Source organism: Bombus bifarius, unplaced genomic scaffold, assembly GCF_011952205.1.
Source record: "Bombus bifarius isolate JDL3187 unplaced genomic scaffold, Bbif_JDL3187 scf7180000007996, whole genome shotgun sequence".
Classification (NCBI taxonomy): Eukaryota; Metazoa; Arthropoda; class Insecta; order Hymenoptera; family Apidae; genus Bombus; species Bombus bifarius.
The window spans coordinates 5,931,481-5,958,259 of record NW_022884376.1 but is presented as its reverse complement, the minus strand read 5'-3'; the positions used below and the strand labels follow the sequence as shown (position 1 = coordinate 5,958,259).

Genomic DNA, 26,779 nt, shown 5'->3' with positions numbered 1-26,779 from the left:
TTTGAATTGTATTTATTCGACGACACGTGCAACGTTCTGCGCAAAAAGACAACACAAGTTACTTTGTTAAACCGGTTTTTCGGCAATACGAATAATCCACTAGCCTGTAAATGTACCCTGGTAAAATATTCCTCCTTCTACAGTTTCTTTTCTTTTTTGCAATAATTCCAGTAGGAAATTCAATGAATTTTGTTCAAAATAAATGGAATTTCAATAGATCGAAGATCCACGAGTACAACATAACAAGGAAGTTATAGCTTAATATATGCAGTTTTCAAAGCCTTTGGAAAACTTGATACGAGAGTAAACACATTTTTCTCTTCTTATTGCACATCTATTTCTCTGTTAGTCTTTGTTATTGTTCAGCCTGTCTTCGCTATGCATCGGTATGCGACTCAATTTTCATTTAGCATGCATTCCGAGTTGGTAGCACGCAGAAGAAGCTCATTGTCGTAATAGGCTAGTAGCTACCATTGGAATTTTGTTTCAGTCGAAACAGATCGATTGTAGTTCTAACTATAATACTGTTTTCTCTTATTAACCTGTTATTTATTTTTCAAATCTTCGATAACACCGTACAGAATACTTTGAAGATAAATTCTATCACAAGCAATTCCTACCTCGTGTCCCATCACGGCTTTTTTGAAAAAAAAAAAAAAGAACTTACTTTTCCAACGCGATATATGAGATCGAGTAACCCATTAAAAATTAAACACTTTGTGAGGAGATCGAGCGCATCGACTTCCTTATTTTCATTCTCGTAAGTTCTATAAGCGTGTTGCACGTTCTTATTGTTTTAAGATCGTTCTCTGTCGTCTAAAAAACTTTGCGGCGTTTGAAAAATTTATCTTAGAAATTCTTGAAATGAAAGACAGAAAGAAACAAGTATGTTTAACAGCGTTACGATGCAAAGTTTTATTGGTCGCTAATTCACCGTACAAATTCATTCGTCAATTATCGACCGTTTGTTAATTCATGGAAATTGTCCTTATATCTATAAATTATTTACAAACGCGACATGCAATCGTTTCAAATGTAACTATTTGCTCTCCGTTGTATTGGTGTGTCGTTCCGTATTGTCGGTCAAAGTTCAGCTGCGTGTCGGTTAGGTATATTTATTCTATTATTCTCGCATCATGGTTGGAAAAAATATTGCGCGTATGTAACGCGTGTTTTACCAAGAAAGTCGTTTCGGGTTTAGCAAGACGAGACGGAACTTACTGGAAATTACTTCGAATAAAATTCATCGTAAAACTATTTTGCACAACGTTGTTAAGCCTTTCACCGTGAACCCCGTACGTCGTACGAGCACGTCGAAAATTACAAATTATTATGATTTATAAATCTTACGACGACCCACCAATCCATTATGTATTTCCTATTCTGTAATCTACAGTAAGAGTACACACATTGATCGACTGATAAATTAGTATTATATATATATAATTCACATGAAACAATATTTTCTTCCAAGTTCTGCAACATATTATAGTTATCGCAGCACGCTGTCCGATTTAATCCGCAGCGAAAGGATTAATTCTGATTATTCGGTCATAAGTAGGAACGACGAGACAGAAACCACTTAGCGCGTAATTTTCTAGTTTAACGATTAGCCATGAATGAATAATACGGCATGTTTCTCGGTAAGTAGAATTCCGAACTCGTGCGACTCGGCTCTGTTTAGTAGACATAACACGTAGTAACTTGTTGTATCCGAAAGATTCGCACGATTCGACTCGCGTGCGACGTGCAATCAAAGTCAAGGTGAAATCTGGAAATTTCCAAACGTCGTGGTTGAATCACGCCGGTGTACCAGATCTCTGTTACACCAAGATCGGAGAGATCGTGTCGTGTCGCGGCATCGAGAACCTGACTTTCTATGAACGGTATGATAGATCAAGAAAGATCAATCTTTTTCTATTTATGTTCTTCGGCAAGACGCTGAATATGGAGCGCGTAGCGTTGAATAAAATTGTTTCGCTACGTGTAACGAATGGATGGATACAGGTTGCCGTTTTCTACGAAGCAATACATTTTTCAAAAGATCTTTCGGAAGTCAGTAGAGAGAATTTGTACTGCGTAAAGAGAATAGACACGTTGAGTCGTGCGCTACAGAGGGAGTATATTCTGTTTAATTTTGGTTAATCCGTTTGTATCCCAGAGGATGTTCTCTTTGTCGTTTAGGGATCGAAGTTTTTGTTTTCATCAAATCTTTAGCAGTTCGAAGCGTTTGAGTCAGTTGCTTTCGGTAAACTGAAACAATGAACGTGTTGCGACAGGTATCGAGATTTGTAGTAACATTAGCACAATTTTTTAATTTAATTAATTAGAAGGACGTAAACTAGAGGTGCACGCGAATGTAAATAAATCTAGCATTTAGCATTTAAATATAGCAAATAAATATAGCATTTAAATAAATCATACTAATTTATACATTATAACCAATGATCGTTGTACGATGCAAAGAATCTGAATACGTATTTATGAGCGTAATTTATTTATTTTTAACGATTCCTATAATTTACGTCCAATTAATGAATTTACGTTTTATTGAAATTATACGCTCGAATACATTATATGTAAATTGGTGGAAGATCGTGAATTTAAATAATGTCTTATACATAGATTTTAACGGAGAGAGTAATAGGTCAACTTTAATTAACGAACGTTAATTTAATGGCCGATATTTTACAATTAAAAGATAATATTATGTTAATCGAACTTACAGTTATAAGTAGTCCAATTTCTGCAAATACTAAGCAAATTAATTACAGTTGTTACTCAACTAGTCTTTGATACGTGTAACCATCGTCATTTGCATGCATTAGCATTGTATCATATAGGCAATAGCGAGTCGCGATCTGTCGAGAATTCTTTCAGTCAAATTAAAATTAGCAATCCATGTATCGCGACTTCTCCGTCGATAAATTGGTAATTGAGAACGATTTTCTTATTTGACGGATTTTTAAATATCTTAAATTGTTAAAGATTAAACATTTTTAAACATTTTTTTATGCGTTCTTTGAATGTTTCGTACTAATTTTCTAAAACATTTTCTACCGCATGATAATTAATTTATATGAACAATTTGATATATTATCGTACTTTCGAACAACGTGTAAGAAATTCAGATACCTGTATTTGGTATTTAATGTGCTCAAGAACTATAGCACGTAGATGCGTTCAAAAAAACATACAATAGACACAGATATCCATTACGAGCGATGGAAGTTGTACGTGGTGTTTTAATTACTTCTCGGTATAGCTTAACATGACACACAATAAGCGAAGTGGAAAATTTTTTTCCGCCCGTATCCTCCGTATAACTCGTATAAAACAGTGTGAGTTCGGCAGGACACAACGTGTCAACAAATTTCATGGTAATTGCGCAATTATCTCTCTCGAAGGACATACGAGTCCATGTAAACGTAGATAACGTTGTTCCTTGCAAGATGCGTCACCATGGAATAATCGCATATCAAATTAATCGATAGCGATCACGTGCTTTTTTCTTTTTTTTTTTCTCACCGGAAATACATTTGTCGGTATTGACTGGTTTTGTAATGCCGTGTATCAAGTCTCTCGTTTCGTACATTTCCACACCTTTGCGTTATGTGGAAATGTCACGCACCAATATGCTAATAGGTGCTACCGAATTTATATTACTTCCTACTATATTCCATCCTACACTACAGGTAATAGTTCTTCCATGTAGAATCGTGCAGAGCAGTTGGTCGTTTACTTAGTATAATTATCGAAATTACGCGATTTAGTAATTAGAACGTTACTTAATTACAACGAAAGATATAACAAAAGACTTGTAGGAATAGCCAGGTTTCGTTTTAATATATGGAGTTATATCTACATAATATGTAAAATGGTTATTGCAACGAACAGATCGAAATTATTTACAATTTATTCACACGTGCGAGACAAATTTATTACCGTTAATCCTTCCAAAGTAGATTTCTAGACTACCACTGTTGATCTTGAATCTGACAAGTCTATCTCAAAATTGTGCGAATGTTCCGCACATTAACGCCAGGTTCATCATGAGCTTTGTCTACATTATCCCTAGGAGAAAATCTATATTATATGAAACTAACATTTATTTATACCGTTGTCAGTGCTTCGCGGACGAAACCTTTCGTTTTCGTCGAGTCCCCCTAACATTTTCGATCTAATTGCGCGTATAAAGTCAGCCTTTACCCATTACGTTACACGTTATGCGATGTTCTATATAAATCTACGTTATAGCAAGCTGCCGTGTCGGAGTACGCAAATTGTGAAACAACTTGATACAATATTATGAATTAAAAGTGATGTAAGATAGTATAAAAGAGAGTGTAACGCGATGACTAAAATCGTAATGTAAAATTACCATGTGTGTCGTTACAATAGAAGAAGATTAGAATCTGGCGGTACTTACGATTATACCTATCTTGAACGTCTTCGTCATCCTTTACGCTCACTGATGCATGACGTTGCGATCTCTCGGTTTCAGTAAGTCCTTCCGGAAATACGGTAGACACATTCATATTACCAGTCGACTTGTAAAACTGCGAACAACACAGAATACTTATTTGCAGATTTTGAAATTTATTCACCTTTGAATCATTAATTGCAATCTGATTTTCTGAAAATCACTGTGAATCACTGTTTTAATTTGAATTCAAATATCATTCTAAAGGCAATTTAATTTAAAAACCACGTACTGATGGATCATGCTCTGATCCATCCTCTATTCCTGTAACACGAGTTTCTCATTGTCACTGTAAATGTTTAAGACAAGTAATATATCGGCTAAAATAAATATTTAACGAACGAACGCAATTTACATTCATGACTGTTGTCGAAGTAAACACGCGTGCAATTAACAGAAATTTTAATTTTGTTCGGTGAGGAACGTTCCGTGATATTGTTGAATCGTGTTTGTCCGATCGTGTTTCCGGATCGTATTAGTGATATTGCTAATTCGACGTTTAAATTCGATCTATTAGCATCCTAGCTGACAACGTATTGCAAATGTTGGCGGTAATTTTCGATACCGGAACGATGTTTGTCAAACACAGGAATCAACCGTCTGTAAAAATACGTGCCAGCGAAGGTAAAAACAAAACGAATAAAATCGATTTTAGCTATTAAAATTTCCAACGGTCAGTCGCGAAAAGTGGTCGATCGTTACGCCTCTTTTATGCGACGAATATATTATAAGCGAAATGCTTTTTTCCCCTACCGTAAACATACATTCGTTCCGGTATTCGGTATTAATGGAAAATACTGTTCAATACATTACACAGTTACATTCTACAGACGATAAAACACTAAATTTCAGATTTATTCTTAAAATACGGAAATACGAAGTACGAAATGCTGAAAGAATTTTTGTGATTAGGTCTGTAGACTTTTCAAGGCACGCTAAAATTTTCTCAAATATCATACGCACTTTTCCTACGATATAAATACACCGCGACCGTGTTCTGCCATTTTATATTCTCGAGACATTGTTTGATAAAATTGAACTCAATTGTTATCAATGCATCGTTATCATCCTATGCGCGTTACACTTTCGAAAGGAAACTAAACCGGACGAGTAAATTCCTCTACGCCCTTCTCGGACAATTAACTCTGTAATACGAAATTAACGTTTCTCGTTGTTGCATGCTTGCCGATTTAATCTGACTAGCTAAATTTTCATTTTTTAAACTTATATTCTAGTCGCAGGAAAGATAAGCATCTGCGCGAAAATAATATATAATAAAATTTAATCACCGAGTCGCTTCTGAAAAAATCGTAAAAATAAAAAAGAACTAGTTAGCATCGAAATAAAATATGTACGTTACGATTGTACAGCACAAAATGATAGAAATTAATAGCCAAACACTTTTCTAAAAGGGTGACGGTAAATTGCACTCACAGGATTTCGCGCCAACTGCTTGGCGGTCGGTTGTATAGTTAAAAACTCGTGCCAAAGATGTAGATAGGAAGGTCTATTGCCTACTGAACGTTGCATCCCTCGGTCGACTTATAGGAAGGCGATTCTCTTCGCCTAGGTCGTGTCTCTTCGTCCAACTATGAACCTCGCCACTGCGCACTTCGCCTAAACCGCGGCCACGTGTCGGAGTTTACGCCAGAGGATCGGGGTTAACCCGCGAAATTCTATGAGGACAAACTGCGCGTGAATGGACATGCGGGGGAAGCCGGACGTTCCAACAATGATTCCAACTACGAGATGTTCGCCAATTGTGAATATAGCGTGACCAACCGAGCGCCAAGATCTCATGTACACGATGCCCTTGACAGCAACCCTGCCGCAATTGCGTGACGCGAAGATGGTCACTGAACAGAAAACACAAACCGTGTACTGTGATCAATCTTCCTCCTATGATAATGCGATGCTTTCGACTAGACCGACGTCCGTCACAGTCCTCGAGTTATTCCGCGCGCTGTCTGTGTTTTTTTTTCCTTTCTTGGAACTTCTAACGAGCCACTAGAAGCGCTACCTTAATAAGTACAATCTGAACTGAGAATACGCTAGCTCAGAAAATTGCATAGCTCTGAAATTGGACGAACGTACGCTATTAATCGCATTTCAGTACACGGCTCGTTTTATCATAAACGATCTACGATCCATCGCTTGTTCGTTCGTTATCCTTTAAAACGAACTATCTGTACTGTAATATTTTATTGCGACTCAAACGAAAATAAAACGCTAGTAAAAAAAAAAAAAAAAAAAGATAGGAAGGAATAAAACATTATTCGGCCACCGATCGTCGGTTATCGCACGAATTTATCTACTCGTTTTATGAAATGGTTTTCTAACGAGTATCCACTGTATCAACCCTTGTCGATGGTAGTGTGCACTGGTCCCTTGTGTATTCTCAAGTAATTATTACGATGGAAACTTCTAGCAAACTAATTCCAACTTCGACTCGACGATATTAAGGACGTTGATAAGAGTATGGTTGGAAGGTCGTCTGGACGGTCTTCGACCGCGACTTCCGGTCATCGCCTGCAACGTCTCACGTCTACCGGCTAACGGCTGGCCGAGATCTCGCTGATACGATTCGCAAGTGGATCGTCGTTGCATCGAAAAAGAATCTAGTCTAGGCGAAACGCGTAAAAAAGAATTTATTCAACCATAGCCGACATAGAGACCAAGCTTTTTGAATGCGGCCGTGAAAGAGTATTTTACGTTCGACATAAATCAATCCTTGCACCTTTCTCGTGGCCTATATCGGATCCGTTAACTGATATTACAGCGATAGCGAGTTCGCGTGCAGATAAAACCGCGACAATTAGCATACGTAAGGTCAGTCGATGGATACAATGAGAAGGAGGCGCGATGGAACGTCACACCTGCAGTGTCTTGCACTCGTTAGACGATCTACGCTCGATACTGGGATCGTTTCAGCATTTGTTTCGCGATAACAACTCACTTTTACGTAAAAGTTTACTTTGGCGATTATTTTGTTGCTGAACGAGACGAGATATTTCAAGGTAACAACGGTCAATCGTTAATATCGCGTCTGTTATCGGTTATCGTGATACAGAAAATGTCATTTAACACCAAAGGTAAAATATGTACAATGTAACAGAGATTTTACATAGAACGATATAACGAGCGTATCTCGCACGGCGAATGCGCCATACATGTATACGTATAATGAAATAAGATAAGATTCCGACGCTACGGTTCGTGTTTTCTATCGCAGTTTAATGCGGCATTTTTTAAATTTAGCGGTACGATTATCGTATAAAACTATATTTTATAAAATTACAGGTATTAATGCAATTTACGCAGAGATAAATAAAAATTGAATTTTTTTAATTTCTTTAAAGCGAGAGAAGTTACAAGAATCATTGTTCATTGCACGATACTTATATTTTACAGACATAAATCCTTTATCGTAATACTTGATGCACGCAAACAGAACAATTGTACAATTATTAAAGTTTCATATCTACGTTCCGCTATTTCTGCAGTATCATACACTTTCATCGACATCTACGGATGTACTAACATGATGTATGACTTGCTACCATTAATCTAATGACAACTACTTCGGACAATTATACCGAACAGTAAATCATTTGCGCCGTTCAATTGGTACACACTGTTTTAATTAGATCGAGGAACTCGATAGAGAAACAGCACATGCTACGTCTACATTTTCGGTTACTGGTTCTCTGTACTATCAATTGACTGATAACGATACAAAAGTAGATTCTAAGATTAGAAATCACTCAATCAACGATCAGACTGAAGGTTTTCATGCAAATACGTATCCTTACGGAGATAATTAAAGAAACAGAACGCGTATAAGGATTCGTCTCATCCTCTAACTTGCATAATTTTGCTTCGGATATTTTTTATATTTTTTCGCATATCACGTTCTTTTATATATCTCATAAATGCATAAAAATTCTCAGCTTGTCGATAACGTTCGAGAGTGGTTTGCTCGATCTTTCTATGAATTTATAGTATCGTGGCATGTGCTTCTTGTCCGCGGAGCCTCTCGATCCAATTTCTACGACTTCGTTTCTTTTCGCGAAGGATACTTTGTCCGAAGATTAATGAACTTGTACCATCGAAACAGGGCTTTGTCAAGGCCGACAGAGAAGGTGTTCCTCGAACAAGCACATACATGCTCTAAATTGAGAACCAAAAGGAGATTAGGGTGTGTTTAAGGCGAGGCGGCTGTTTCTCATTACATTCCGACTTCTTAATGCCTGACACATAACAGCGTCGGTGCTACAAATTTCGTGCACACCTCTTCTCCGAGAATCAATGCGATCTTACCGATTATTCCTTTTGCCGTTCCAGGGCATCCAGTGGTCGAAACTCGAAATTCGCGCAGGGAACGCGCGTCGTTGAAACGTTCATCTTCTTCCAAGCCATACATGGTTCATCGACATTGAAGAACAGTTAGATTTCTGTGGAGAAAAAGAACGACGCGTTTGTAAGGGGGAAGATAATTGCCAGTAGCGACCTATGTGCGCGTTGTGAGAACGATTGTTCGTGTGTATAACATACAGAGCGCGTGTACGCGAAGAAATACATTCTTATCAGCCAGATATATGTTCTGCGGAAAAACAACAAGACGATGAACCAGTTGACAGTGGTGAGCTCGTAGAAGGAGTGCTAATAACGATAATGACGATGATGATGATGATGATCCTGTTGTACTATCACATTCTCAGGAACGTACGCAGGCTTATTACGCACGTACGTACAGGGTAGACCAAGAAAAAGAATGTTCTCCGTCGAAATATCTCTTGAACGAGATAATTTTTAGTGGTTCACGAAATTCTGAGAATCTGAAACTGACATATCCGAGGTACAGAAGCAGTTTAAATAACTGTATACATATACAATTTTAATACATATATGTGTAGCGTGTATTTTAGGCGCGTATATTATTATTATTTAAGTTTTAATAATTTAATCTTAAGTTTCATACCATACATTTAACTCTTTAAAATATTCCGTCCTTTTGATCCACCCTATATACGTATACTAGGTCTGTAAAGTAACAGAGGCTTCCATGAACGACTTCGTATCAAGTTTTGAGTGTGCACCATCATGCGGAGGACCTTGAACTTTACCGTCGATCTAAAAAAGAACTAGAGGGAACGGTATAGTACGATTTTCGAAATGAACAACTTGCCCTATGAAAAATTATTATTGGAAAAGGCCGTCATTAATTTCGTTCGATTCGAAACGACGTTACGATAGATATATATGGTTGTCGCTTCTGCGATTTGTCTGGTATCGAAGAAATGAATTTGTTTAATGACGATAAGACGCGAGCCAAATGACACGGGAGAGATTAGCTAATTATGACATTATTAATAAACAAACATAACGAAGGAACGGTACACGATGTTTGATTAACGTATAATGGTCTTTTTATAGGAAACCACTCAAGATTAATTAACATAACGCGGCAAGTTAATCTCGTTAAGGCACCTGATATATGGACGAATTAAATCATTCTCAAGTAGAGAATCAGCGGAGGCGTGCAACGTTGCGTTTAGAAATGCAGATTGGCCATTCGATCAATTTGTAACACTAAACGGTTCATCCTGTACGATTATTTTTATATCTGATTGTAATTAACCGCGAACATATACCTTTCGTAAATTGCATAATCTTTTCAAGGAGTTATGCTACGTAAACAGAAATTTATTCCTAACGACGTAATGACGTTTCCTTGCAGCGATAACTGCGATCTGACAATCTTTAACGGTTCCTTCGCTTTTGACGAACGTAATGCAAGAATATATTCACGCTCGACACTGTCTGTATGGCAACAGATACGGATGGCCTGCACGGGCACCGTTAAATTTGTAGCCAATCGTCGTGAACGTTCGATTGAACGTTAAGAAAGAATGCTGAACAAATAAGGGGGTAAACCGAGCAACTTGTCAATCTGACATATGATCGAAATACGACGGTAGAGAGAGAGAGAGCATTGTATCGTTGCATACAAATCGCAGGTAAGAGCTTTCAGGGGTACGTGGTCACGCGCGTGTTACTATTGTTTCTGAAGTTGTTAGTAAAAAATATTTAACCCCGCTGCGTTTCTTCGGTTATTTCCGACCCAATTGTATTTTTCTAAAGGTAGAAAATATCTCGTGCTTCGATAACAGACGAGAGAATCCTTATCGTTATTTTTCCAGTTTCAATTTCAAGTTAAATCTTCTTTGAACGTTACAAATTCTTGTTATTTCTTAAAATCGGTGCGAGTTTAAAATATAAAAATTCGAGGATCGTGGCAGAGTCAAAATACTAGAAGTTGAAATACTGAAACCGACCTATTTTCGTTTCAAAGAATCAAATCGAAATCGAGGTTGCGTCATGAGTTCAATAAAATGTCACTGCTTCAATAAAAAATACTAATTGTGCACTTGGCGAGATTAATCAACGGATGTAGTAATTTCTAAGTATTTCTTTGCATCAAGGTTGATAGTAAATTGTTGTTCTCCTTTCTTTCCTCAAACGATTTGTTTTTTATCCAATTATATTTCGCGAAAAAGAAATAGATCTGCGGTCGAGTTTAGAGGTTTTTCCTCGAATGTAATCGCGAATACGCAACTCGTAACGTTCTGCATCGACTGTTCTGCGCGGAAATCTCGTTGTCGACTACGTTTCCGTTTTCTAATTGGAAAACACGAACTCGCTTGTTGCAAATATCGACAACGACAGATACGTTACTAAGAAAAAGGAAAACATCGATCGCGCGGAAAATATAGCAAGTTATTATTTTGTAATTTCCGAATAATTTTAACGAAATATATTACGCGTGTATATATACAAATATACACCGATACGTGTCACGAGCATTATTATTTGCTCGTTCTTTCACATCTCCATGTATTATAAAAACTTCCTTTCAATTTCCTTCGTTAGCCTATGAAGGACATTGGTTTTACTCTCATTCCGTTTAATTATCGCGTCATCGCTGATAGTAAGAACACAATGGTACAAATAACGTGTTACAAATAAAGTAGAACCATCTGGAGATAGGCGCACCTCTGCCATAAAGCAATATCTAAATACGTTTACTGTCGGAGCGCATGCGATTCAATAAATTTCTTGTCTTTCCGATTTTCGCCATATTTCGCGCCTTTAACGTGTAACACCTTTGCGCTTGTAACATGTAATACCCACAACATGTGTTTAAATTAAATTAGAAAATTTTTCAATTTCATTCTGCTCTTCTTTACCACACTAATTAGTTACGATCCTGCTTCTGATTCTGTAACAATAATAATTGAAACGAAGTACAGTAAAAGGCGATAGATAGGCTTAACAAATTTAGATGGAAAAAATATTAGTTAGATGGTTAGTTTAGATGGAAAAATATTGAAATTTTGATAGGTAGGAAAAATGTAACTGCCATAATCATACACAAAAGACAAACTCAAAGACATAGATATAATTCCTAGAAGGGTAGAAAATTCTAATATTTGCTAACCGAATGATACAATACGCATTTGTTTCGCATCGAGTTATGTTTCGTGCGGCAGCAAAATTAAAACAACGCTGTTACCTGGAGATCGTCGTTCGTTTTAACCGTGATATCCCTACTCTGGTAGCATCTAGCAGAGTACCAGAACAGACGCAGTTAGATACCTACGTGAGACCAGTTGGTTTCTATGCTCGGCAGCCTCGACAGTTGTCGTTCGGTAACTCTTGCAGAGCATTCGCTTTTCCGAGAGCTACTACTGCGAAGCCTGTGACAGGATCCGTTGCTGAAAAAATCACAGAAAACTTTTAAAAGCGACTACCTAGCTTCTGCATTGACTCGGACCATCTTCAAGGTAAGCTTCTTTCTTTATATTTCCATCGATATTTTAGTTAATTTATTCGAATTAACTCGAGATCCTTCTTGCGACTTCGTTACTTCACAGCTTTGACGTTTGTATATCGATTTAGTTGATATTTTCGTTCACATTAACGTGAGATTAAATTTCGTTTACCAAATGTAAATATAAATATATAATACGGCTTTTGTTACACAAACAGTACGATGTTTACGAAAAGTCAGCTTGTTGTTTGAGTCGTGCAAGTTTTTACGAGACAGAACGATGCCAGAAGCATAGTGCGATTAAAACGAAGGAACAGCGAACGAAAGTTTATATTACAAATAGTGTGATGTAAAATATGAGAATCGTTGTGACAATGGAGAGTGATTAACGAATGTCTTAATGAAGTGCAATAACAGTACATGGTATAAATCATAATGATAAACGTTAAAGCGATATTTCTATTTTTACTCGACATCGTACGCATCGCAAGGAAACTTATCGTTAGCGAGTACCATTATTATGTTTATCAAATAAAGCTTGATAAATCCGGACTCTAGATAAAATTTATTCAAATTACTTTTCGCCGTAGTACATGTATGTATATTTGTTTCATTGCGAAATTATATTGTACACGATGAGTTTTATTTCGTTATAGGCTTGCATTTCGAACGTAGCCAAGCAACTTCTTGCGTATGAACAACAAATATGATTACGCCAGATAATTACTAATTATATATACATAATAGAAATATCTACGATTAAACCGCGGATTGTGGATGCCTATGCACATCTTATGTATACGTGTGTATTGTATACGTTGCGTGGCAACTATTCAAGAAGTACTCTGCCTAGAGATAAAAATAATTGCAATTTTCTAAATAAAGAATTTATATTAGCACATATATAATTCGTGCAAAATTTGTAATTAAAAGAAATTTCGAAATCTATAACCGTAGGTCGCCTATCGATATTACATGTTCTCGAAATAGTTTCATGAGAGATAAATGGGTTAACCAAACAACAACAGTTACATTGTGTGCGTCTTCTAAAAATGACGGAAGACGCTTTAATAACAACGTTGCTGTGACAGTAGAATTACTGTCCATTAGCTCGCCTGTAAAACAGAATCAGTAGTATCAGCCGGGGCAGGAGTGGCGTTCGCTACCACCTCGGAAGCTTTAAAGGAGATCGCATGCTTTTATGAAAAGAAATTGAACAATTCCATCAAATCAATCCGTGGTCGAGTGCACGTATATTTTGCGACTGTTCAAAATTCATTTTCACCGAAAAGAGACACAGGAGAGAAACTTATATCGAATAGATCGTAGACTTCTACGCAATTTCGTATTTCCATTGATACAACTGAGGGAATGTAATTTACATAAAGATTTATTACGCCTGTTAAATATCGTAACAAATATATTCTTTTACTTTGAATATTTTTTATTACATGTTTTTGCATATTACACAAATACATCAAAATGCTGGATCTATCGACGAGGAATCACGCCTACGCTGTACAAGATCTGCCAGGAATAGTAGTAATGGCAAACTGTCAAAGAAGAAAGCTCGTCGTACGCTATATTTCAAATACACGTATTAAGCTAACGTGATACAACGAGAAAACTTTTAACGTCTTCTTTATTGCCGATTACAGAAAGCAGGATAAGAGAGAAAGAAATGAATAAAGATAAGGAGAGATATCGTGCACCTGTACTAAACCATATAAGGGTAACGACCATCATGGTTGAGGAGTGCACGACGATAAATCGTCGAAGACGTAACAACCGATCTATGTGAAATCGACCGGCTTCCGCTGCTTTCACGAATCCGATCGAAGGGTAACAAAAATAAAAAAAAAAAAGGAATAAAAAGCAATGAAAAATAAAAAGAGACGAAATTTCAATGTACAGATACGTTCAGCGTAATTACCATTCTTGAGCGAGAAAATCGATGAATTCTTGCTTCATCTTTTCCCTCGTCGTGACGCTATAGATCCGGTTAAACGATATGCAGGAAAGGACGCAAAACGATATCTTCGTATAATGTTGTGCACCATGTAATAAAAGCCAGAGAAAAATACCACGTAATTTAACGAGGTCACTTGGAATCTAAGGTGAATGATTCTGTTTGCAATAGTTAATTCCGAGAACCAGTCGCGGGGAAACTATACGGAGGCTATAAATCTAATGGCTTTATGAAAGCCGATGAAGAAAAGCGCCTAGTGAATTAAAATTATACACGAACGAGTCATAAAAAATTGTTATTCAACGTCTGTTACAACCTTCGACGGCTTCATATAATATGGAAGCGAGAATCGTTGTCGTTATTTCCTCTTTAAAGGAGAAAATCGTGAATCGGTTGTCGTTGTTTACCGAACAGAGGGAAAGAGTATCGCGTAGAAACCAGAAACCCCTTGAATTTGTAGAATGCAAATCGTTAGATCGAGTTGCGTTGCGCGCAAGGAAGAAATAATCTCGAGGCGTGACATCAGCAGAAAGAATCGAACACCCCCAATACAAAGGTAAACGGAGTTTGAACGACACTTTTAATGACACGCGTACCAGATGCCTGGTCGGAGAGTAGTCGATCTGCTAGCTTTACGATCAATAATTTATTTGCACAAACAGTCAGTCCGTTGCCTGGAATTTCGTTACGAGGATCACATATGTACGAAACGAATGAAGTTGGAAACGGATGACGAGAATAAAAAGAAAGAAAGATCGAAATATCAGCGAACGGATGGTGTCGTTAACGGTTTCCGTAAATATCATTTTACGTAAAATAATCGGAACGAAATGTTTCATTGCCAACTATTTATGGTATCAACGATGGATGTATTTCCTTTGTCTTTTTACGTAAAGGAGTGGCCACATACGCGAGTCAAAGCGCGGACTTACGAGCACAGATAAAGTAAATAACGTAGCTTCGCTTAACATTTTTCCGCATTTTATTTACTTTACCGTTTGTGTAACGAAGGAAGATCAAACTACCGTTTACCGTAACGTTCGACACATACAGTACTATTCAAATAAATAAAACGTGAATGAACGTTTCACGTTCCATACACGTCGATACTCGACGAGTAATTTTTATAAGCAAAGATTTCCAGAGATCCTTTACCTTTATACTCGCATCCCGGTGTATCTTTCTATCTATAGAAGTCACGAGTTTTCGTAGCTGTAAACGATTATCGTGCACGTGACACAGGCTGCAGCGTGGAAATTGCACGAGATGAGAATGGCATGTCGCAGTCTTTACTTTTGCCTATGGATGATCTCATCCGAATTAAATCCATTATTGAACCGACTGAACGTCGAGTTTTTTCACTCGTCTCGGACGTAAACTCGTTGACGATTCCTCGTATTGTCTTCTCGTTCCTTTTCATCCTATTTGCAATTTTATTCGCTTCCCTCGTCGCGCGATCCACCCGCGGATATTCGCTGAAACGAGAAGCTCGAGCGAGAGTTTTATTAGAAAATGGGCCGTAACGAACTCGTTCATCGTGGAAGGCAGGACGGAAATTAGGAAAGGGTAGAAGATGACCGACCTAGATCCGCGTTAAGATATTTGCGTCAAGTGCGCGAGGCTTAAAACGCAATGACGCGCCGGTGGCGTGGGTGACGATTAACTCGGGCGGTATTTTAACGGGAATGATTAAGTAATTCGTAGCGATTGGGACCGCCTGTCATACTTGTCGAGGATATGACGATCTGCATGAGTAAGACCCGGCGCAGACAAGCGGTTTACGTTAGCGTCAATTTTCCGCTGCGTTTTAGAACAGTATAGATTTATACGAAATAAATGGCGCGGGGCGCAACTTTGAGCAGCGGCAAGTTTTAGTCTATCAAGACAAAAGCTTCCACTGCTTGGCTGCGAATCGGAATATTGACGTTCGGTGGTGAAGCGCTACATCGTTTCATACAACTCAATTCACACAAGTGGTTTACGGAGCAATCGGACTCTACATCCAATTTTCATAAATTTTTGCACTTAATTCGTCAAAAGATTTCACAGTCGTGCGAAAATAATTACAAAATTTGTCTCATTCTCTGTTTCGTCTCTTCTCGTTTGTCTTTGCAAAGTCTGACACCGATGAAAGTATTTCTTTATATTTAAAGAATTTTTTTATTTGCTATTCCTTTATTAACTATTTTTATTAATTGTTCTTTTGTAATTTTGATAACGGGTTGCCGCGTCCATGGCTAAATTGTAACCGAGCAAATACGCGATACGAAAATGGAATTAACGCAAAAAGCGCTTTTGTGAACTGCAAGAAAAATGCGTAAATGAGGCGGTGACATCGACGCAAACCGTTCATCTGCACCTGAGCCTAATGCAACCTGGTTGCGTTTCTCGTTAACCTAACGATTCGTTTCTCCAACGTAATTCGTAACGGTACGAACTACACATGCGACGTGCCGTGCGTATGTACATGCATATGTATGCACATGCCCGCGGCCTCGATCTAAATCTATGACGCGAATCGACGGAACTGCTAAACTTTCAAAGTGGTTAATGAACGATGGATCAGAAATGATCTCGTCCGTTCGAGAATTAATGGAACGGAATCTCTGGATAACGCGTTCAATGCGGGAGGGTTTCCTATCTTCCGTAACGAACAGCGAAGAACACTCGTTTCTCTCTAGTTGATCTCGCTTAAAAAATGTTCAGAACAGGTGTTGGATCGTTAAAAGGTATAAAAACAAAAGATGACATTGATACGTGGTATGGATTTCGCATTGTGTTAACGCACGATAGTTGCCTAGAGAACGACGAAAATTGAAATATCTAACGATACGTTTGATCTTCGTTAATGATTTTAAGAATGAACGGCGGAACTTGAATCGAAGCTGTTAACTTGTTTAAAAAAAAGTTAATCGAACTATAAAAATAAATTACCAAGTTTCTCTTGTAGTTATAGCCGTGAAACGAGGACATTAAAAGAAAATTGTTTTTCTAAATTTAGGATACTTCCTAGGTACGGTTTCAACGTTAACTTCGTGCAAGCCTTTTATACAGGCAATTCTACTTCCGCGGTACGAAATTTTACATTCGATACGTTACGAAAATGTGTTCGTTATAAACTGTGACATGAAAAATTCTAGATGTTATTGACCCACCTCTAAACAGCTTCGTTACATTTCTTTTTTTCAAGTTAACGGGACCGTTTACCGTTCTTTAACGACGTTGCGCAAAAGGATCGAGTTGCCCTTCGGAATCTTTTCCTTTGCCAAGAGTGACTCAAGGTCTGCTGATTGAACGAATGAGAATCGTAGACGGCATGAAAAACTATGTGAAAAACTAGACATTGCTTTTTATGGTTGAAACGTTCTGTGACTGACTTGGGTTACCGATACAGCGTTCCGTTTCGGTTATTACAACAAATGGACATAACGTTCTAATCTCTGTAGGTGCCTGGTAAAGCCAAATCAATCGGACGAACCTTTTTACAGATGACAAATTTAAAGGAGGCTTTAGGTACAAACGAGCTGACCAATAAAAAAGCTGGCCTTTACCGAGCACTGATCGCAGAATTTCTTGGTACGTTGCTGTTGAACTTCTTTGGCTGTGGATCTGTCGTCACGGGCAACGTCGTGGCCATAAGCTTGGCTTTTGGTTTGACTGTAGCCGCAGCGATTCAAGGAATAGGACATATTTCTGGTGGTCATGTTAATCCCGCTGTCACGTTCGGATTAATGGTGATTGGCAAGGTAATGATCGAAGATCGTGATCGTTTCTTAGAATCATGAAATCTTCGTCGTCGACTAATTTTTAACATACACGTAGGTCACAGGTCACTCAAAAGATATTTATCTACTTTCTTCCTAGGTGGAATATTTTTGTGGATAAAATATCCTAAACATCGTACAAAATATAAATGATACATATCATAATCATCATGGAACTATTAATAGAATATTCAACACGGTTAGATTCATTCTTCGCGCCTTGTTATACAAACCGTGAAACGCGTGATCATTTCTTGGATATCGATTACTAACGGATTGATTTATCGATGATTTATTCAGCTTCTGTTGTATACGATTTAGTCAGACAATTGCTTGCAAGATAATTCATTCATAATGACATATAGACGATCGTTCGACGATGATATGGAATTATTTGATCTCGAAGAATAGTAATACGTACCTAGTGTAATCTACGATAATTTGTTATACGTACACGTTGTGTTATACAGAAAATATTTATGTATTATTTTTATTGATGAACTAATAACTTTTAGTACTGATGTACTGAAACACTTACTTTGTCTTACAGGTGCCAGTTATCAGAGGCTTGCTGTACGTAATACTTCAATGTATAGGCGCAGTAGCAGGATCTGGTATACTAAAAGCGTTATCTCCCGAGAGGATGGAACATGTTTTAGGCGTAGTATCTCTTTCGCCAGGCGTTACTCCTGTCCAAGGTTTCGGTATAGAATTTTTCCTTGCCTTCGCATTGGTTCTGGTCGTATGTGGTGCATGCGATGCAGCAAAACCAGACAGCAAGGGGATTGCTCCTCTTATAATCGGATTTACAGTTTCTGTCTGTCATATCGTCGGTGTAAGATACATTCTTCTACTTTAGATACCACCTTAATAATTGTTCATATCTAAGCTTACGATATACTGATTAATTGTTTTATTAATATAAGTAAGAGAATTATAAATATATTTACGCGATATATTTTTAACGAACTATGAGCTTATTGCCTTCTCCGGTTCATGTCACTTCCTTATATTACTCTAAGAAAAAATCTATTATTTTTATTTTTATCATTATTTCTGACAACTCGCAACGACTTTCACCAGATGCATTTTTACATTTTTCTTGGCGAATTTAGCAAAGAATTAAATAAATCGAAATATTCTTTCCTTACTATATATTAAAATCTTTTTTTCTGCTCATAATTCGCGATAGTTAAACTTGAATATTCCGAAGTTCTTGTAATACTTATTACGTGCCTTTGACTATACTGTATTGCTTTAACAGATACCAAGAACTGGCGCAGGTATGAATCCAGCTCGATCACTCGGTAGCGCCATTGTAATGGATACATATGAGGATCACTGGCTGTATTGGGTTGGTCCAATCCTTGGTGGTATGGCAGCTGGATTGATCTACACGTTCGTAATCGGTCCTGCGAAAGAGTCGAAAAATTCCAACCGAGTGTACACGGTCGCCGCGACGGACGAGAAGGAGGTACAGTAAAAACGAAGAATTTAGCGGAATTCTCGACACATTTAAATCGATTACGAAAATGATTTTTCTTTCTAATTATCCTTCGCTGATATCTACCGAAACAATTGACCAAAACGTTATCGTTTCGTGGAAATATTACAAATAAAGCATTTACCTTTAGGCTGAACGATATGATGATTTTCGTTGTAGAATCTTTCTACGTTTGATACTGTTATGCGTTCCTTGAAAATAAGCATGATGGATAGTCGTTTGTCTTTCCCTTCTTTAAATCTTCGATATCGTGTTTGCTTCACAGAAGTTCGAGTACATAGACAGCGGACACGGTGGACTTTAAAAATGATGCCGACATAAAGAAAGATTCGAAGACGGAAATATCATATTTTTATATCGTATGTTATAATTATGATAATCGGTGAAATCGGAAATATTCGAAGTGTTATTTTTACAGCTACAGAATCTTACCAGCAAGAGGAAAGATAACCCCGCTTGATGCTCTAACTATCGCTAACCATCGCATTCTCAATTGCCGAATCGTTATCTATGTAATGATTTAAGTGGGTGAAATATGTGAATTTTATGCTATTACAGTTATTTAATCAACGTGTAATCAACCGAAAATATTTAAACAGTTAGAAAACATAATACTCATGAATGTTGATCATATGGAAAGAGCAAAGTAATTTGTTTTCAATTTATGCAATTCATCTTAATAATCATACGTGTGATGATCTTAGTTTATCGAATATACAATTATGCATTTGTTCGTTTATATTTAAATACATACATGTACTTTGCCTGTAACATTAAGTCGCTCTTTTGTATCACACTTATTTTACCGAACGGAGTTGTTGCAAGCCAAAGATTGATTCTGCCGAACTGAAATGTTATAGTGTCGACATCTTCTGCCAGTTAGATGCAACTTATTTATTGGAAATCGTTTATAAAACACTTATAAACTGTCGATAAATTTTCAAAAATTATATACGAACTAGCATTTCATACATCATTGATATAGAAAATCATATTCGATGAATGTCAATATAAGTTAATCTATGTTAATTTGTAGTATTTTATTTATCGACATTGATATATTATACTCTAGGTTACAACTATATAATTAATATTATATATGTATAATAGATGATCAGAATATGTAACATGCAATATCTAATTTATAAATTCTGGTGACAATGCGTTTTCAATGTTTAATCAATATTTATACATCCTTATAGGCAAATGATCAATTAAATATCATTTTTCGTATTCCTATATTTTATATCTGTTGTATTTTTTAAACTCATAAGATACATGTAATTTTGTTATAGATTGCATATTAAAGTATAATTGGAATAATATATCACATATTTAATCATGTTTGGATATATTAATAATGAAATGCATGCATATCTAAGTATGTGCTATAATCAATTGTATGAAATAAGATGTAAATATTTTGTATGAAAGTACAATGACACGTGTTATTTGTACTATGTATATGTGCGATGAAGGTATTCCCAAAAAATAAGCAACACTTTTAATTTTACATTTACACAGCATACTTTGTATTTGATACATGGTTTGAAATGTTTATAGAATATTGAATAATCTATGTTCCTTTTCCATTCTAGCTTGACAAAATTAGCATAATGTGATTAAATATTACAGTAAGCTTAATCCTTTAAATTACCTTGTAAATTCCCAAAGGTGGAATCAAGTGTATAACAATGGTAAAAAAATGTAATATATCATTAAAATGGGACAATTTTACCTATAATTGAAACAAATAAAAAATCCGAATATAGTATTACTGTTGACATATATACACAAAAATGCCTTATGTTTAGTATTTGCATGCACAAATACTAGTTTATAAGACAGATATCTAGAATGAATGCTTAAATTTACAACGACGACATTTTTTAATATTTCTATAATATATTTTCACATTAGTGAAGATAAAAAAATTTGTATAACAAGTGCAGAACGTAGAAATAAACGTATTTTTTTCACTAGCTAAATTTACGTTCTTATATGAAAATTATAATTACTAGGCATTAACTTATTTTTAAATGTTATTGGTATCGTTCAAAACTTCAGACATAATGTTACAATTGTCATACAGAAAATAAAATAGAAGAAGAAATAAAGAAATTTGAAAGATATACATTGATCAGTTTTTAAATTTATATGATAGATTGACGAATCTAATGATTGAAATGTTTATCCGTATTTATTAAAAATGTATAACGATTGAATTTTGAACGTATAAAATTATGACTTAAAATGTCGATATCGGTTGAAAAAATAAGCGATATATGAATTTTAAATCAAAGCGCTATTTGTCGTTATTTCCTAATAGAAAATTCAACCCTCCATTTGTTGCAGTTTGTCTTCGAGACTATCTTGACTGTCATTGGTGTCATTTAAACTGATTGCGTGACTTCCATGTTCGAGTTCTATTACAGAATCGTCCAATTGACTCTTTTGTACCTCTAATACATTATCCGATGGTTCAAAGATATCTGTTGATTCTGAAAGGTCTTGTTCGTCTAAAGTCAAATTTGAATTTTGTTCAGGTTGTTCCATAACTTGTTCTTGAGATACTGGTTCAATTTTAATATCAGATTCTTGGGGATCAGACACATCCATGGGAACAGCATTCTCTAACTTAATATCTTGATCTTCTTGATCCTGAGAAGTAGTTTCAACAACAGCCTCTTCTTTCTCTGAATAATCCTCGGAGATAGATGGTCCAGGTGTTTGTTTGTCGTTATAGTTCTTCTGAGAACATTCTCCAATAGAAGATATTTGAGTGAGGTTACTTAAAACTGTTTCTTGCATCTTGACTACAGTATCAGCTGAATCCAATATACTACACAATTCCCGACTCATTTCTTCCACTTCCGATGTTTCTTCTGTTTTTATAACAATAATCTTTTTATTTCCATAGACTTTGGAACTGGTCATCAATGGTTTACCTTCTCTTCTAGTGTTAACAGTTGTTGGTATTGCTATGGCTGTTGTCATTACTGGTATTGGTACTTCTGCTGTCGTTGTTGATATTGGTACAACTGTTGTAGTAGCTAGTTTCGGCGTTACCGTAATATCCTTTGATATATTTTCTACTTGTGCCTCAGATTTACTTTTTTCTTTCTCCTTTTCTGGTTCAGGCTGAATATCATCTATTTTTATTGTTGTTATTGGAGTCGTTGCAGGAGTTGTTACAGAGGTCGTTGCAGAAGTTATTGCTACATCATTGTCATTATATTCCTGTTCTTCATCGTACATACTTTGCTTTTTCTTTACAAACACTCTTTTTAATGGTAATTGCTGTTCATCATCGGATTCGTCGTGACGTTCAGGAGACATTTCTTCAATAGGTTCATATTCTTGTTGCTTACGAGCCTCTAATTCTTCAATCTTTAAGCGCTGTTGTTCGACTCTCTTTTCCAGCTGTTCTAATTTTTCTTTAGTTTCTTGATCTCCTACCGTTAATGCAGGTTTTGATGCAGGACATACAGTTGTTTTCGTTACCGAAGACGATGCATTTATGGACTGAGATGTTTTTAATTCAAATTTCGGAGATTCGCTTAGTACTGTATCGTTATTTTTTATTGTAGTAGTTGGTTGCCGAATATCCGTAGTTGACTGCAACACCGCTTGAACTAAACTTTGGTGTTTATCAAGTGGCTTCTTTACGACAACTCTCTTTACAACGTTACCGGTTGGTAGCTTTGCTAATTCTGCCGGATCGATTATCGTACCATCAGGATTCATAATAACTTCTCGGGTAGTATCTCCCTGACGAATAATTCTACGAACAATTACTCTTTTCGTTACTTTGTGACCTGTACTAGATGTTTGAGAAGTGCTACCAGTTGCATCTTCATCTTTTACTGTAGATGTACTAGTCTCAGTATTACCAGGTTTTCTCACAACGATTCTCTTTATTACTTTAACAGTGTTCACAGCTTTTGGTGTATTACTGACCGCTATAGGAATTTCAGGTTTTTCGTCTTTCGTAGAAATTTGATTTTGTGAACTACTTTGTCCTTGTTGAGGTCTTAATTGATTCGTAGGTGTAGATGATTCTTTATTTTGTTCTTGAACATTTTGATGTTTCAGAGGTATCTTATGCTCCTTAAACACAGATGCAACAATTTTTTGAACCTGCGCTTCAGTTTCATCAACGCGGGAAGACTTTGAGGGTTCTTCATTTTGTTTAGACTGTGGAGGTTTTGTAGCTGATTGAGATTGATTAATAGCTGGACTTTGTTTTATCTTGCTGTCTTGTACCTCCCTACGCTGAATAGGCATCAAAGTTTTAATTGTCTTTTTAATCATATTTCCATCTTTATGTCTTACATATACAACTTGTTCTTTTTGATTTTCCTCCTTTTCTGATCTTTCTTGTTCCTCTTCGCTTTCTGATGGCTTAAGTGGTTTTGGAAGCTTTTTCACAATATATGCTGGTGGTTCGTAATCATCATCTCCATCTGAATATTGTTCTTCTTCTTCATCTTCGTCAGAATCCAAATCAAGTTTAGTTTTATTGTCTGGTTGTAATCCATCTGGTCCCATTTTTTCACCTGCTTCAATATGTTGTTTTATATGTGTGACATAATCTGCTCTATTTCTGCATGATTCCTGGCAGACATCACATGTCAATCCCATACCTGTGCGTTTCGTGTGCGTTAACTGATGTACCTCCAAACTCTCTTTACGCTTGAATGCTTTACCGCAATCTTCGCAAACATGGCGCTTCTCTACAGAATGTGTTCGCATATGTCTAGTTAAATGATGAGATAGAAGGAATGAACGAGGGCATAGTTTACATAAATATGGTCGATGTCCAGCATGCGTCGTTAAATGACGAGCTAGCTTCGTACTTGTACGGAACGCTTCCTTACAATATTCGCAAACAAAAGTCTTATCTTCGTTATGTAGTACCTCATGACGTTCCAAACCCTGTTTGTATGTGAAACGTTTGTTGCAAATGTTACATTGGAAAGGTTTGTCCTTTTTATGTACGGAATCCTCATGCTTTTCTAATTCTTCGGTTGTAAAGAATTCGCGATCACAATGCTGACAACCATAACGCAATTCATCTCTATGAACCTTTTCATGACGTTGTAACAAATTTGCCCTTGAGAATTGTTTGTTACATATCGGACAAGAGAATGGTTTCTCTTCTGAATGCGTAGTCATATGTTTCCCAAGATCATATTTAGAAAAGAACATACGATCACATTCTGTACATTTATAATTTCGATCACGATGAGCTCGTTGAACGTGCAAAGCAAGAGCCTGTCGTAGTGGAAAAGTACGATCACATTGATCACATGCATGTACTCTTATCTCACCTGGCTCTAATTTTGGCTCCTCTTTAGTACTATTTGTATCCTGATCTCCTTCACTGCCAGCATCTTGTTCCTCCTCATGATAAAAATCATGTTGATCCTCTTTGTCTCTTTGTTTTTCTACTTGCCTATCTCTTTCACGTTCTCTATCTCTTTCTCTTTCTCTTTCCCTGTCACGGTCTCTATCTCTTTCACGTTCCCTATCTCTTTCTCTTTCTTTTTCCCTTTCCCTTTCTCTTTCTCGATCCCTATCCCTTTCCCTTTCTCTATCTCTTTCTCGTGTTTCTCGTCTCTCCCTATCACAACTATCAACTCGAGGCTTTTTACTTCCTTCGTTTTGAGATCTTTGCTCCAAAGGTCGTTTATTGTTCATATCAGGAGGATCATTTGAAATTGGTGGAAATGGTCTTGGTAAGACACCAGACAATGGATAAGCTCTCAACGCTTCATCTGCCTTTTTGCACTGAAGCTTAAATTTATAAGATCTGTCCAAATTCCAACGACACATGTTGCATATCATTTGTGGCATTCCATCAGCTGCATACACCTTAAACATATTATGTTAATAAGTATTACGTAAAAAAATTGCTTCATATCGATAAAAAATTGATTGAAAAAATATAATCTGGTGCAAAAAACAAAATTATACATAAATATCTTATAAGAAAGTTTATCTAAATTTGTTGTATAAGTTAAATTGTAATCATCAATAAAATAGTTGAAGTTTACATATATTTTATAAGTTACATGATATAAAATATTAAAATGATATAGAATATAGTAAGTGAATTATTTTCCCGCCAAAATTGATTACTCTAATTGTTATAACAAGAGAAAATTATTTCATGATACGATGCAGTAAATTATTTTATATGGTGTTTATTTCTTCGCATATATCTGTATGTACATAAATATCGATAATACAAAATATCAGAACGAAAATACGATGTATTTTACATTTTACCATCGCAGCATTTACAGGAAGTTATCAATGATATATGATTTTATTTCGTAAATTACATTTGCATAAATAAAAAATATTATACCAAACTTAAAATTTTCAAATATCGATCGATCTATTATTGATCGTACATATCAATCGCATTAGTGAATTAAGTTATTATGATCGAATTGTAACGAAAAATGATCGAATGCATTTTGCTCAATCGGCAAATAACATATCTGCATTATCCAAATCATACCATTCACTGTCTATTGGCATTTTGGTCCATGTAAGATATCGATAATAACGGATATAATTGGACAAAGAACGATACTTCTAACAAAAAAAGAAATGAATAAGTTGTATAGTAACAATATTTAAAAGCATGACTCCTCCAAGAATATCATACAAAAGCTAGTTAGACAATAAATCAGTGGCAGTCGATGCCGTTTTATAAGAAAATAATTACCTCGATGGCGACGCACGACATGATCTGCAGTGTAAGTGGCACTTGAAATGGTTTACTATGATCTCTCTCATAGATAAAGGAAAGTGGTTCAGTTTCGGTTAGGCAAAATCGACAGACCCGCCTGGACCTGAGCGGCGCCGGCCTGTTCTCCATGTTTGCCTATCGTCCGTTCACGCACCTCACAAAGCACACACGCGTTCCAAATAGCCGTTCTTCACGAATGTTGTATAATCGTAACGTGACGTACCGTGAGAACAATTACGACAAAAATGCCTATTTCGATTGGAGTATGTCACTCATTAATCGAAATCCCACGAAACGACGCCGAGCGTCGGTAAGCGTCCCGTCACGAACGGCAAACGAGCGGGACAATGTACACACCGCTATGGCGCTATTATGGCGATCCGAAAACTCGCTTTCTCTGCGTGGCGTCTTCCGAGTTTTCCGATTTGTGCAACTTCGGCCTTTGTACATCAGCGCCAC

At 36.5% G+C, this 26,779-nt stretch overlaps 3 protein-coding genes and 1 long non-coding RNA gene across 6 annotated transcripts in view; 1 reads left to right on the top strand and 3 right to left on the bottom strand.

The window, feature by feature from the left end:
• The window catches only part of LOC117205949 (aquaporin AQPAn.G-like), a 38,698-nt gene extending 32,557 nt beyond the window's left edge, over nt 1–6,141 (bottom strand). Inside the window, exons 1-2 of the mRNA XM_033444816.1 lie at nt 5,918–6,141; nt 4,430–4,559 (exon numbers count right to left, since the gene is read on the bottom strand). Of these exons, the coding sequence (XP_033300707.1) occupies nt 4,430–4,559; nt 5,918–6,013 (226 nt within the window). The 5' untranslated portion in view covers nt 6,014–6,141. The remainder of the gene's footprint in view (nt 1–4,429; nt 4,560–5,917) is intronic.
• Nucleotides 6,142–8,434: 2,293 nt separating this feature from the next.
• LOC117205956 lies at nt 8,435–11,258 on the bottom strand. The gene is made up of 3 exons (XR_004487321.1): nt 9,477–11,258; nt 8,804–8,937; nt 8,435–8,653 (listed from the first exon to the last, which is right to left on the bottom strand). It is a non-coding gene; the product is annotated as an uncharacterized LOC117205956 (long non-coding RNA).
• An 867-nt stretch (nt 11,259–12,125) lies between these two features.
• Nucleotides 12,126–20,993, top strand: LOC117205950 (aquaporin AQPAn.G). 3 transcript variants are annotated; one of them, XR_004487313.1, is made up of 6 exons: nt 12,126–12,330; nt 17,775–18,032; nt 18,601–18,885; nt 19,315–19,524; nt 19,820–19,913; nt 19,973–20,993. XR_004487313.1 is itself a non-coding variant. In XM_033444818.1 (5 exons), exons 2-5 carry the CDS (start codon nt 17,775–17,777, stop codon nt 20,012–20,014), a joined length of 795 nt encoding a protein of 264 aa, XP_033300709.1. In that variant the 5' UTR covers nt 12,126–12,330; the 3' UTR covers nt 20,015–20,993. The 3 variants fall into 3 exon arrangements, 2 of the variants coding, with proteins under 2 accessions (XP_033300709.1, XP_033300710.1); XM_033444818.1 differs by lacking the exon at nt 19,820–19,913; XM_033444819.1 differs by having other exon boundaries at nt 19,820–20,993.
• LOC117205942 lies at nt 20,854–26,745 on the bottom strand. Its single transcript, XM_033444805.1, has 2 exons — nt 26,297–26,745; nt 20,854–25,431 (listed from the first exon to the last, which is right to left on the bottom strand). The coding sequence occupies exons 1-2, from the start codon at nt 26,447–26,449 to the stop codon at nt 21,889–21,891; spliced, it is 3,696 nt and encodes a 1,231-aa protein (XP_033300696.1). The 5' UTR covers nt 26,450–26,745; the 3' UTR covers nt 20,854–21,888.
• Between the last annotated feature and the right edge of the window lie 34 nt (nt 26,746–26,779).

What these genes read in the sequence shown, in the direction of transcription:
- LOC117205950 (XM_033444818.1), top strand. Translation starts at nt 17,775, where the DNA reads ATGACAAATTTAAAGGAGGCTTTAGGTACAAACGAGCTGACCAATAAA. An exon ending in CTGTCTGTCATATCGTCGGT is followed by an intron (nt 18,886 to 19,314) that starts GTAAGATACATT and finishes TTGCTTTAACAG; the next exon opens with ATACCAAGAACTGGCGCAGG. An exon ending in CCGCGACGGACGAGAAGGAG is followed by an intron (nt 19,525 to 19,972) that starts GTACAGTAAAAA and finishes TTATTTTTACAG; the next exon opens with CTACAGAATCTTACCAGCAA.
- LOC117205942 (XM_033444805.1), bottom strand. Translation starts at nt 26,449, where the DNA reads ATGGAGAACAGGCCGGCGCCGCTCAGGTCCAGGCGGGTCTGTCGATTT. An exon ending in TGTCGTGCGTCGCCATCGAG is followed by an intron (nt 25,432 to 26,296) that starts GTAATTATTTTC and finishes AATATGTTTAAG; the next exon opens with GTGTATGCAGCTGATGGAAT.